At 39.5% G+C, this 14624-nt stretch overlaps 1 protein-coding gene across 1 annotated transcript in view; it reads left to right on the forward strand.

Annotated features, from left to right (window-relative positions):
• The window catches only part of LOC126172641 (MAP7 domain-containing protein 1-like), a 275245-nt gene that overhangs the window by 251466 nt on the left and 9155 nt on the right, over window positions 1-14624 (forward strand). Inside the window, exon 11 of the mRNA XM_049920898.1 lies at window positions 5799-5963. Coding sequence (XP_049776855.1) covers window positions 5799-5963 — 165 coding nt within the window. The remainder of the gene's footprint in view (window positions 1-5798; window positions 5964-14624) is intronic.

A 14624-nucleotide genomic window follows, 5' to 3' on the forward strand; every position in this document is an offset into this window, starting at 1 on the left:
AAGCCGCCTGGTAGAATTTTGCACAGAGCACAACTTAATCATAGCTAACACTTGGTTTAAGAATCATGATAGAAGGTCGTATACATGGAAGAACCCTGGAGATACTAAAAGGTATCTGATAGATTATATAATGGTAAGACAGAGATTTAGGAACCAGGTTTTAAATTGTAAGACATTTCCAGGGGCAGATGTGGACTCTGACCACAATCTATTGGTTATGACCTGTAGATTGAAACTGCAGAAACTGCAAAAAGGTGGGAATTTACGGAGATGGGACCTGGATAAACTGAAAGAATCAGAGGTTGTACAGAGTTTCAGGGAGAGCATAAGAGAACAATTGACAGGAATGAGGGAAAGAAATACAGTAGAAGAAGAATGGGTAGCTTTGAGGGATGAAGTAGTGAAGGCAGCAAAGGATCAAGTAGGTAAAAAGACGAGGGCTAGTAGAAATCCTTGGGTAACAGAAGAAATATTGAATTTAATTGATGAAAGGAGAAAATATAAAAATGCAGTACATGAAGCAGGCAAAAAGGAATACAAACGTCTCAAAAATGAAATCGACAGGAAGTGCAAAATGGCTAAGCAGGGATGGCTAGAGGACAAATGTAAGGATGTAGAGGCTTATCTCACTAGGGGTAAGATAGATACTGCCTACAGGAAAATTAAAGAGACCTTTGGAGATAAGAGAACCACTTGTATGAACATCAAGAGCTCAGATGGAAACCCAGTTCTAAGCAAAGAAGGGAAAGCAGAAAGGTGGAAGGAGTATGTAGAGGGTCTATACAAGGGCGACAATATTATGGAAATGGAAGAGGATGTAGATGAAGGTGAAATGGGATATACGATACTGCGTGAAGAGTTTGACAGAGCACTGAAAGACCTGAGTTGAAACAAGGCTCCCAGAGTAGACAACATTCCATTGGAACTACTGATGACCTTGGGAGAGCCAGTCCTGACAAAACTCTACCATCTGGTGAGCAAGATGTATGAAACAGGCGAAATACCCTCAGACTTCAAGAAGAATATAATAATTCCAATCCCAAAGAAAGCAGGTGTTGACAGATGTGAAAATTACCGAACAATCAGTTTAATAAGCCACAGCTGCAAAATACTAACACGAATTCTGTACAGATGAATGGAAAAACTAGTAGAAGCCGACCTCGGGGAAGATCAGTTAGGATTCCGTAGAAATACTGGAACACGTGAGGCAATACTGACCTTATGACTTATCTTAGAAGAAAGATTAAGGAAAGGCAACCCTACGTTTCTAGCATTTGTAGACTTAGAGAAAGCTTTTGACAATGTTGACTGGAATACTCTCTTTCAAATTCTAAAGGTGGCAGGGGTAAAATACAGGGAGGGAAAGGCTATTTATAATTTGTACAGAAACCAGATGGCAGTTATAAGAGTCGAGGGACATGAAAGGGAAGCAGTGGTTGGGAAGGGAGTAAGACAGGGTTGTAGCCTCTCCCCGGTGTTATTCATTCTGTATATTGAGCAAGCAGTAAAGGAAACAAAAGAAAAATTCGGAGTAGGTATTAAAATCCATGGAGAAGAAATAAAAACTTTGAGGTTCGCTGATGACATTGTAATTCTGTCAGAGACAGCAAAGGACTTGGAAGAGCAGTTGAACGGAATGGATGGTGTCTTGAAGGGAGGATATAAGATGATCATCAACAAAAGCAAAACGAAGATAATGGAATGTAGTCTAATTAGATCTGGTTATGCTGAGGGAATTAGATTAGGAAATGAGACACTTAAAGTAGTAAATGAGTTTTGCTATTTAGGGAGCAAAATAACTGATGATGGTCGAAGTAGAGAGGATATAAAATGTAGACTGGCAATGGCAAGGAAAGCGTTTCTGAAGAAGAGAAATTTGTTAACATTGAGTATAGATTTAAGTGTCAGGAAGTCATTTCTGAAAGTATTTGTATGGAGTGTAGCAATGTATGGAAGTGAAACATGGATGGTAAATAGTTTGGACAAGAAGAGAATAGAAGCTTTTGAAATGTGGTGCTACAGAAGAATGCTGAAGATTAGATGGGTAGATCACATAACTAATGAGGAAGTATTGAGTAGGATTGGGGAGAAGAGAAGTTTGTGGCACAACGTGACCAGAAGAAGGGATCGGTTGGTAGGACATGTTCTGAGGCATCAAGGGATCACCAATTTAGTATTGGAGGGCAGCGTGGAGGGTAAAAATCGTAGGGGGAGACCAAGAGATGAATACACTAAGCAGATTCAGAAGGATGTAGGTTGCAGTAGGTACTGGGAGATGAAGAAGCTTGCACAGGATAGAGTAGCATGGAGAGCTGCCTCAAACCAGTCTCAGGACTGAAGACCACAACAAGAACAATGTTTCAGTTTTAGACATATGTGCCTTAAAGCCAGTTAGTCACAGTCACAACAGCTGGGAAGAAACAATTAAATTTTCATATTTTATGTAAATTAAAAGGAAACCACAACTGCTGTGTCTAGTATGCAGAATTTTAGTACAGTAACCAAAATCAGTGCTGGCTCTTCTTTTTGCTGCAGGAACTAAGTGTGAATTCATAAACTTTTCCAGCAGATATGTGTTATTCTAAATATTGTTGTGCAAATAGACAAACGAGTACCTTATTCATTTTATTGTTTCTCTTTTTAAATGAGCCTTATGTAAACTGTGACCATATGTGAATACACACATCAAAAAAAGTTTTGCATCAGCTCGGTTCCAGGCGTTCCGAAACATGTACAGAAAATTGGAATAGAGATCAACATAAACAGCATTTCCGTCCTTTTTATTGCTCAAGAAAACCACACACTGCATGTTGTACCACCATACAGCGAGACCTTCCAAGGTGGTGGTCCAGATTGCTGTACACACCAGTACCTCTAATACCCAGTAGCACATCCTCTTGCATTGATGCATACCTAATTCATTGTGGCTTACTATCCACAAGTTCATCAAGGCACTATTGGTCCAGATCGTCCCACTCCTCAACGGCCATTCGGCATAGATCCCTCAGAGTGATTGGTGGGTCACGTCATCCATAAACAGTCCCTTTCAGTCTATCCCAGGCATGTTCAATAGGTTTCATGCCTGGAGAACAAGCTGGCCACTCTAGTCGAGTGATGTCATTATCCTGAAGGAAGTCATTCACAAGATGTGCACGGTGGGGGCATGAATTGTTGTCCATGAATGTTAATGCCTCACCAATATGCTGCCGATATGGTTGCACTATCAGTCAGAGGATGGCTTTCATGTATCGTACAGTCATTACAGCACCTTCCATTATATTACCAGCAGCAGTGTACGTCGTCGGCACATAATGCCATCCTGAAACAGCAGGAAACCTCCACCTTGCTGCACTCGCTAGACAGTGTGTCTAAGGCGTTCAGCCTGGCTGGGTTGCCTCCAAACACGTCTCCAACGATTGTCTGGTTGAAGGCATATGCGACACTCATTAGTGAAGAGAATGTGATGCCAATACTGAGCAGTCCATTCGGCATGTTGTTGGGCTCATCTGTACTGTTTTGCATGGTGCACGAAAAGCATTATTCAATATGGTGGCATTGCTGTCAGGGTTCCTCCGAGCCATAATCTGTAGGTAGCTGTCATCCACTGCAGTAGTAGCCCTTGGGTGGCCTGAGCAAGGCATGTCATTGACAGTTCCAGTCTCTCTGTATCTCCTACATGTCCAGATAACATTGCTTTGGCTCACTCTAAGACGCCTGGACACTTCCCTTGTTGAGAGCCCTTCCTGGCACAAAGTAACAATGTGGACATGATCGAACTGCGGCATTGATCATTTAGCCATGGCTGAACTACAGATAACATGAGCCATGTACCTCCTTCCTGATGGAAGGACAGAATAATGATTCATTTTCACACATGAAATTTATCTGCTCCTTCTGTGGGAGGTCCATTTCCATATGTGATTTATCTGTAGGGATCAAGAAAGAAAATTTGATTCTCGTATTACCTTACTTCACATTGGCCTTAATATCTCTCTGACTGCTAGCTTCACACCATCAAAAGCAATGAAATGTTCCTTCCCAACAATTATAAATTTATGGTAAACATATTTGCTTTGGTGCTAATTTGTTACTGAGAGGCTCACCACTACCTTCACTTCACTACTAAGATCACAATATTTTCTGTACTATTTTAGCCACATGACAGGGCTACTTAGAATGCCCCTCCCATTCTGCCATGTTGTGTTTTGTGTGGAATGAAATCCTGACTGTCCTATCAAGTCCTGGAATAGTCCAATTTACTCTGACTCTCACCTCTCCTATACCAGTTGAAGAGGTCTTTGGTTTCAAAACCTAGTGTTTCTGTCATTTTTTATTCATGTGTATCAATCCATTGGCATCTGGTAAATAGAAGGTTTTTTCTTTCATTTTGAGTAAGGTATGCAAGATAAGAGTCTTATAGCATCCCCTGGTGCTGAGTGGAGTAGCTATGAGCCAGGATGGGGGAAGTGGGTGGTGGGCGTGAGCTGGGAGCCCTTGTGGCTCCAGAGAAATGCAGCAGCAAATGTAACAAGTTCTTTTATTCACACATCTGCACTGCTTGATGCACTAGGTCAGTGGCCATCTGGCCATTGAATTCTGATGTGGATGACAGCTGGCATGCACGGGAAGCAACACGCTGCTCCCTGGGCAAGAATTGGCCATGCTGCTGGAAACGATGTTGTGTGGCTAGCTGTGCCGTGATACTAAGTCCAGGAAGGGACGTGGGGCACAGAGCTGTTGCCCTGCCGTGGCCTGGAACCAGTGACCTCTGCTTGCAGGTCCATGTCTCATCCTTATCCAGCACAGCCCCACCATCCTGGTTGGGCTGTGAGCGTCGGAATAATTTTATTACAAAAAGACCAGTACTTATACTCACCAGTCGCACACTTGTGCATATGCACCACAACCACTCGCCTATCTGCCTATCTTAAAACACTACTGTCACTGTGATTGTGGAAATCTGCCTTGCCACCTGCTGCACTATTCAGTGCAATTCCATTGAGTTCACTGTTTCAGCAAGCTAACAAGCCTAGCGACACCACACTGGCCTTGTTGAATTATTACAGTAACAGCATCCCATGCGTGCCTGTTGTCAAACACAACAGCAATACACTACATAGGCTCTCACTAATGAACCCATAAATGGCCATTATGCTAAAGTCCAGTCCAATTGGACTAGATGCTACCAACAGCGTGTTAACATATATTGCAAAACAATTAAATATATTTTCTATAATTTAATCTAATTATTGTTTAAGAGTTGGAGTTTTTCCTTAAATATTTGCAAGTAATGCTTTCATACAGTTTTGTATAATTTGAGGAGTAAAGGCAACTCATTAAATAGTGGAGACATTGATTCATCAATAGGCACATTAAGAAGACTGAAGCTTTGTTACTTTTCTCGTAAATCCTTCTTTAGAAGTAGAAAACACACACACACACACACACACACACACACACACACACACACACCTCTTTACAGCTATGTTTTCCTGGCTAACTACATTGTGATGACACTACAGTTCGACAGAGGTGACAGGTTGTGTCAGGTGGAGAGGGAAAATGGAGAGAGGAGGTGGGGAATGGAAGGGGTTAGGGAATGGTGGCTGATGGCTGGGAGGTAGACGCAGCATGTGCATAGAAATGTGCCACTGAAGAGCTCATTGCGGCCACAAGTAGGAGTAGATGTCCAAAGTGCACAATGACTCAGTGACGTGGATTTGAAGGGGGAATAACATATAGTGTAAAGTTAAACTTTACAGCTTTGGCAGTTTGGTAATTATATTCATGTTTTGCAGGAGTAGATTTGACGCAGAACTGAGTTCCCTCCAGTGTCAAGTGGAGAATTTGCAATCACAGTTATCAGTCCAGAAGAAAATGTTGTCCACAGAAGAGAGTTTGAGATCAAGAGTTGAAACTGATTACAGGCAAATACAGGAGGAGAAACGAGCATTAATGGTGAAGTAAGTTGATTTAATTATCTCTGTTACACGTTTTTAGTTGATTTCATTCAGCTTGTGATGACACTCATGTTGTTGCCTATGAAGAGTTCAGCACCAGGTTTGTATATTGTACAAATCAAGAAACTACCTTTCTTTAGTGTTACAACTGCCTAAGGAGTGAATTTTACTGATGTGCTTATGAAGAAACAAATTAAAATGCTATCCAACAACTATCAAGAAGGAAAGTTGGAATGAAGTTCCTCTAAGAATGAGATTCACATCTGCTACCTTTTTATGTGGGTGCTGAATTGTTTCTGTAGCTCATGACATAATATTTGAGTTGTTTATCATTGTCCAAGACATCGAGCAATAAAATTATCAAGTAAAACTGTAATTTCAATATTAAAACTAATAAAGGAGTCAAAAACATTTAAAAATATTAAATAATACTTTCATATGTCATGTGGCAATGAAAATGGTGTTCAGATTCCAAAATAGTCCAGAATAGCCCTGTTATTTGCTGTAACCAAGTCTTCTAAGGTGCATGGTTTATCGATCTTTCAGCAAATTAACAAGTAGAGTGGATCTTGTAGTTCGTCAAATCTCATCACAACATTCATCAGTACTACTGTAACCTCATTTCTTCATATTTTATTGATACTGGGATATTACTGTTCTTAGACATTTAAGACTTTCCAAGTTGTTTAAGGGAGTTTGAAACCCGCAGAAAATTCCTCATTTGGGTTGTTCCATGGGTCTATTGGAGACAAGTTCTAGCACAGTTCTACTTGACATTTATTAGATTATAATGGGATTGCTTCGATTTGTTGCAAAAAGTTCTTTCTTGATTTGAATCTCCATCTACATCTATATTCTGAACACCACTGTGAGGTGCATGACAAGACGGACATCACATTGTACCAATTATTAGAATTTCTTCCCATTTCATTCAGATATAGAGTACGGGAAGACTGATTGTTTGAATTCCTCCGTGCATACAGTAATTATTCTAATCGCACCTTCACAATCCCTATGTGAGCGATTTATAGGGGGTTGTAGTATAATCCTAGAGTCATCATTTAAAACTGGTTCTTGAAACTTTGTTAACAGACTTTCTTGGAATAGTTTACGTCTGTCTTCAGAGTCTTCCAGTTCTGTCCCTTCAGTATCTCTTTAGCACTCTCTCATGGATCAAACAAACCTGTGACCATTCATCCTGCCCTTCTATGTATACATTCAATATCCCCTGTTAGTCCTATCTGGTATGGGTCCCAAACACTTGAGCAATATTTTAGAACCAGTGTCATGAACCAGTCACACCAATATTTTATAACCAGTCACAGTCATTTAGAACCAGTCACTGATGATGCAGTGGTGTACAGGGAGGGGTCAAAGATCAGTGACTGCAGGATGATACAAGATGACTTAGACAAAATTTCTAGTTGGGTGTGATGAATGGCAGCTGGCTCTAAATGTAGAATAATGTAAGTTAATATGGATTAGTAGGAAAAACAAACACATTATGTTCAGATACAGCATTACCAGTGTCCTCCTTGACACAGTCACATCATTTAAATATCTGGGTACAATGTTGCGAAGCGATATGAAATGGAATGATCATCTGAGGATTTTGGTAGGGAAGGCAAATGGTCAACTTTGCTCTATTGGGAGAATTTTAGGAAAGTATGGGTCATCTGTAAAGTAGACCATGTAGGACACTAGTGTGAACTATTCTTGAGTACTGCTCGAGTGTGTGGGATCTACACCAGGTCATATTGAAAGAAGACATCGAAGCAGTTCAGAGGTGAGCTGCTAGATTTGTTACTGGTAGATTCAGTCAACATGTAAGTGTTACAGATATGCTTTGGGAACTTAAGTGGGAATCCCTGGAGGGAAACACACATTCATTTCAAAGAACACTACTGAGAATGTTTAGAGAACCGGCATTTGAAGCTGACTGCAGAATGGTCCTACTGCCACAAAGATACATTTGACCTAGGGAACACAAAGATAAGGTAGAGAAATTAGTGCTCATTTGGAGGTATATTGATAGTCATTTTTCCCTCGATCTGTCTGCAAGTGAAACAGGAAAGGAAATGACTAGTAGTGGTACAGTGTGCCCTCTGCCATGCACTGTGTGATGACCTGCAGGCTGTGTATATATCTGTAGATATAGATATCCCTACAAATTGTTACATCCAGGTATTTGTAAGAGTTGGCCAATTCCAGCAGTAAGCCATTGATATTATAGTCATAGGAAACTATGTTTTTTTCATTTTATGAAGTGCACAGTTTTACATTTGTGAACATTTAAAGCAAGTTTGCAGCCTACGCACCACCTTGAAATCTTATCAAGAGCTGACTGAACATTTATCCAACTTCTTTCAGATACTACTTCACCATAGATAACAGCATTATCTGCAAAAAGTGTGAGGTTACTATTGATTTTGTCTGCAAGGTCATTGATATATAACGTGTACAGCAAAGGTCCCAACAAACTTCCCTGGGGCACACCCAAAGTTGCTCCTACATTTGACAGTGACTCTTCATCGAAGATAATATGCTGTGTCCTCCATACCGAAAACTCCTCAATCAAGTTACAAATTTTGCTTGATACTCCATGTGATCATACTTTTGGCAATAAGCATAGATTTGCTACTGAATCAAATACTTTTTGGAAGTAAAGGAATACTGCATCTCCTTGACTGTCTTGATCCAAAGCTTTCAGTATATCATATGAGAAAAGTGTGAGTTGAGTTTCACATGATTGATGTTCTTTGATTTCTTGCTGGTTCACATTGAGGAGGTTATTATGTACAGTGATTGATGAATGTATCCAAGCATAGAGTGTCTGGAATCTTTCATGAGGGTATTTTTGATCCATCATTGCAACTACAAAAATAATAGATATAACACAGTGGGTAGTAACTGACAGTAACGAACATAATAGAAATTCCCTCATTTGCACTATTGTTTCTTGTGCTGTGGCTGCAAAGACAGATTGCCAACTTATATCTTACCATTGAGCTCTCAAAATTAGTCAGGGAAAAATGCTAAAACTTGTCTGGAAATCGGAGAAATATCAGGGAATTTTGCTTGGGGAAACTTGTGACAACCCTGGTTTCGGAAAATAGGTTACAAATGGTGTGTAGTACAGATACATGTATAAAAATTTCCGAAAAGTTGTTTTTGATTGTTCCAGAGAATGAGAAGATGCATAAAATGTTGTTGCACTCTACTGGCAAATTGACACCATGTTGACACACAGTTTCACTAACTTAATTAAAAATGTGTTGCACTATGAAGTTAACATTAACTTACCTTTGAGATATTCTCTCCCATTGCTGCAACAAAGGCTAGTGTCAACAAAATTGAACTCCTAGTGAGAATTGTCGTTTTACCCAACTGCACTTTAGTTATTTGGTAGCTTAGTTGTTACAGAGGTAGGCTGTCGAATTTTGTAAGATGATGTCCATAGATCGCTGGTTCAAACCTAACCCAAAACAACATTTTAACTTATTTGTAAAACTGCTCAACAGTCCTCTCATAAGAAAACCAGATCACAATTTCAAAACTTCACCACATTGATTGTGTTTTCCTTGACATTCAAAACGATATTTTCTTGTTAATGTGACCACATACCTTTTACTTTATTAGAAATGATGTTTTTATCTTCATACTGTTCAGCTAGGATCCTTATTGTTTAAACTTTTTCGTTTCATCATCTTACATAAATAAGTCTGCTTCAGACACTAACGTTAATTAACACTCACAAACATCACAGCCCTTATGTTCATGTCACTTGCATTTTATACAGGCTTTATATCTCCCCGTGCAACCTCATCATCTTACACCTCATTGTACTGTGGTCGTATGGTGATATCTTCACTATTAGCAATGCTATCCAAAAAATGAATTGTATGTTCGCAAAGGAAATCCATTTATACTCTGTTGTCCATTTCTCAAAATAATACTAATGTGAAGCTATATACAATTGCTACAGCTATATACTACTGCTACAATCAGTTCTTGTTAATGCTATTTTCATATTTCATATAAAATTTTTAAAAATATCTGACTTTTCAGAATTCAAGCATTTGTACAGTAACATTTAGCTGACAAAAATCACATAAATATTGAAATAGCTAATTGTATTGCAGATTTGTTTCTTCACAGAAAACAGAGCTAGACACTTACATAATATTGTTGAGACTTTCAAGTCAAAATCTTTCATAATTGTTATTTGATAATGGTGAATATTTAATTTGCAAATAGCAACAACTGAAGAAAAATTAAAAATTTGTATCCTTCTCATAAGAAAAATAATTCGTCTATACTTACGCAAAAATAGCAGAATTGGCAAATTTTTGTGCAAAAGCATTGCAAAATTTATACTATTACTCAAAAATTAATTAGAAATCAAAATTCTTTCAGTTTCACAGACACAGTGAGCAATCCAATCCAACAATTACTATGATTGGTAAAGAACTTGTATTGCAATAACTACAGAAAATTGGTGTATGAAAAGCATTTCACTCTAACTAATTAAACAGCATAACGTATCTCAAGAATGGCATAAGAAAATGACTATTAATTAGAAGTAAAACAAAAATTAAATTGCATACAAAATAGTGTCCACCTCCATAGCTGAGTGGTCAGCATGGCTGAATACAGTGGGGGAGACTCAGGCATGGTTCCTAGTCAAGGCAAAGACTTTACCTACCTTGGCAGTGGTTATTATGTGGTCCACATCATCATCAACATATAAGCCACCAAAGTCGCATAAAAAAAAAAATTGCAGTAGGTGGCCAAAAAAACCCAGATGGCATCTCTCAGCCAATAATGTCACATGATCAGTAAATGAAACAACAAGTTTACTGTTACCAGTCACCGTTTTATTTATTTTCACGACGTCTTTCAAAGGTTTAAACCTCCATCATCGGGTGGATTTACATTAGTTAGTATGGCATTTGTGTGTGTGTTGAGTTACAATTTTTGGAGGAACTTGTGGCACTGCCTAGTGGAGAAATAAAACACTATTTCAGAACATGGTTTTGGATTTCTTCTGACAAAAAATTAAACTGATATCTAATGGTAAACATAAAATAAGTAAACTAGAGGACCTCCAGTGGTCACAGGTTCCTTTCGCTGTTGTCACATTTGTAAACAAATATGGCATCTGGAATCTGCTGGGTGCAAGGTTCGTATAGCAGAAGACAAGACATAGTCGCAAAGTGCAAAGAACATACATTGTAACCACATTATTACAGAATAATTGTTTAAAGCATTTGGAGGTGTTTGTTTTGAGGTGTTGAATATATATGTGTGTACTTCAGGTGGCATATAAATCCAGTTTTGACAAGTTAAAATGGTTTAACATTCGTACTCATTTATACAATCAGGTGAAATGTTAAAATGGCTTAAACGTCATACTTGTAAAAAACAGTCAGGTGAGATGTTACAGACTTGAAGTACAATAATCATATTGGCTACAGCAGTAAAATCATACATAGATGACACTATTTGATTGGGATTAACAGACAGATGTAAGAGGTTGGAGGCAGGAGGAGAGGAAGAGAGAGAGAGAGAGAGAGAAAGTGAGAGAGAGAGAGAGAGGGGGGGGGGGGGGGGGGTGGAAAGAGTGATTATGTAAGATCAAACATTTACATGGCAAGGGGTCTTAAGATTACATGTTACATACCGGGTGATCAAAAAGTCAGTATAAATTTGAAAACTGAATAAATCATGGAATAATGTAGATAGACGGGAAAAACCCACCGTGGTTCAACAACAAAGTTAGGGTATTACTGTAAAAGCAAAGAGAGCTTCACTGCAAGTTTAAACGCAGCCAAAACCTCTCAGACAAACAGAAGCTAAACGATGCCAAAGTTAGCGTAAGGAGGGCTATGCGTGAAGCGTTCAGTGAATTCGAAAGTAAAATTCTATGTACCGACTTGACAGAAAATCCTAGGAAGTTAAATCAGTAAGTGGCTCGAAACAGCATATCCAGACACTCCGGGATGATGATGGCATTGAAACAGAGGTTGACACGCGTAAAGCTGAAATACTAAACACATTTTTCCAAAGCTGTTTCACAGAAGAAGATCGCACTGCAGTTCCTTCTCTAAATCCTCGCACAAACAAAAAACTGGCTGACATCAAAATAAGTGTCCAAGGAATAGAAAAGCAACTGGAATCACTCAACAGAGGAAAGTCCACTGGACCTGACAGGATACCAATTCAACTTGTCACAGAGTATGCGAAAGAACTTGCCTCCCTTCTAACAGCTGTGTACCGCAAGTCTCTACTGGAACGGAAGGTTCCAAATGATTGGAAAAGAGCACAGGTAGTCCCAGTCTTCAAGAAGGGTCGTCGAGCAGATGCGCAAAACTATAGACCTATATCTCTGATGTCGATCTGTTGTAGAATTTTAGAACATGTTTTTTGCTTGCGTATCATGTCGTTTCTGGAAACCCAGAATCTACTCTGTAGGAATCAACATGGATTCCGGAAACAGCGATCCTGTGAGACCCAACTCGCTTTATTTGTTCATGAGACCCAGAAAATATTAGATACAGAAAAATGCAGGAAAATTTGCAGCGAATAGGCACTTGGTGCAGGGAGTGGCAACTGACCCTTAACATAGACAAATGTAATGTATTGCGAATACAAAGAAAGAAGGATCCTTTATTGTATGATTATATGAGAGCGGAACAAACACTGGTAGCAGTTACTTCTGTAAAATATCTGGGAGTATGTGTGTGGTACGATTTGAAGTGGAATGATCATATAAAATTAATTGTTGGTAAGGTGGGTACCAGGTTGAGATTCGTTGGGAGAGTCCTTAGAAAATGTAGTCCATCAACAAAGGAGGTGGCTTGCAAAACACTCGTTCGACCTATACTTGAGTATTGCTCATCAGTGTGGGGTCTGTACCAGGTTGGGTTGACAGAGGAGATAAAGAAGATCCGAAGAAGAGCGGCACATTTCGTCACTGGGTTATTTGGTCAGCGTGATAGCGTCACGGAGATGTTTAGCAAACTCAAGTGGCAGACTCTGCAAGAGAGGGGCTCTGCATCGCAGTGTAGCTTGCTGTCCAGGTTTCGAGAGGGTGCGTTTCTGGATTAAGTGTCGAATATATTGCTTCCCCCTACTTATACCTCCCGAGGAGATCATGAATGTAAAATTAGAGAGATTCGAGCGCGCATGGAGTCTTTCCGGCAGTTGCTCTTCCCGCGAACCATAGGCGACTGGAACAGGAAAGGGAGATAATGACAGTGGCACGTAAAGTGCCCTCCACCACACACCGTTGGGTGGCTTGCGGAGTATAAATTTAGATGTAGATAGAGAGGTAAAAATTGACACACATGCTTGGAATGACATGGGGTTTTATTAGAACCAAAAAATACAAAAGTTCAAAAAACGTCCGCCAGATAGCGCTTCATCTGATCAGAATAGCAATAATTAGCATAACAAAGTAAGACAAAGCAAAGATGATGTTCTTTACAGAAAATGCTCAATATGTCCACCATCATTCCTCAACAATAGCTGTAGTCGAGGAATAATGTTGTTAACAGCACTGTAAAGCATGTTTGGAGTTATGGTGAGGCATTGGCATTGGATGTTGTCTTTCAGCATCCCTAGAGATGTCGGTCGATCATGATACACTTGCGGCTTCAGGTAACCCCAAAGCCAATAATCGTACGGACTGAGGTCTGGGGACCTGGGAGGCCAAGCATGATGAAAGTGGCGGCTGAGCACACGATATTCACCAAACAACGCGCGCAAGAGATCTTTCATGCGTTAGCAATATGGGGTGGAACGCCATCCTGCATGAACATTGTACGTTCCAGCAGGTATTTATTAGCCAGGCTTTGGATGATGCGATTCTGTAACATATCGGTGTACCTCTCATGTCATTCCAAGCATGTGTGTCAATTTTTACCTCTCTATCTACATTATTTCATGGTTTACTAAGTTTTCAAATTTATACTGATTTTTTGATCACCCAGTATATTAGCTGCCTAATAGTTGGGGTAATATGTTGGTTAATGCTATAAAATATGCAGATAGATATACAGTATGTGCCAGTAGTTGATGCACATACAGTTTCAAGCTGACAAGGGGTACAAGCTGTTGGAGTGATGAATTATATGTAAATGAGGTCAATCTCTTGTACTCTTGGCGGCTGTTAATATTTATGGATTTATCGTAAATATTAAGGTGTGTGCACGTGTGTGTGTGTGTGTGTGTGTGTGTGTGTGTGTGTGTGTTTTTAGAATGTAGGCAGTTGCTGAAAACAGAGGTGATACTATGTGTTCCTGCAATCTAATTTCAAATGATCTGCCTGTCTGGCCTATTTAGAAGCAGTCACAGTCCAAACATTCAATTTTGTACACACCTGTGTGATGAAGTGGGTTTCGTGTGCCGATGTTGTGGGGTAACTTCTGTCCAATATTGATGTCTCTTGTAAAGGATATGCTTATGCCTTTTTGTTTGAAGACATTGGCAATCTGGTATGAAATGTTACCTAGAAAGGGGATTGTATGGAAGATTTTCTTTTCTTTTTGTTTTTTGTGTTGTGATTGCTTTGCAATTATTGAGTGTATCATCTACATATCTGTAGTAGTAGATGATGTTTTTGAGGAGGTGGTGATTGGAAGTCAGGATTTTGTCTTCTAG

Source organism: Schistocerca cancellata, chromosome 1 (assembly GCF_023864275.1).
Source record: "Schistocerca cancellata isolate TAMUIC-IGC-003103 chromosome 1, iqSchCanc2.1, whole genome shotgun sequence".
NCBI lineage: Eukaryota > Metazoa > Arthropoda > Insecta > Orthoptera > Acrididae > Schistocerca > Schistocerca cancellata.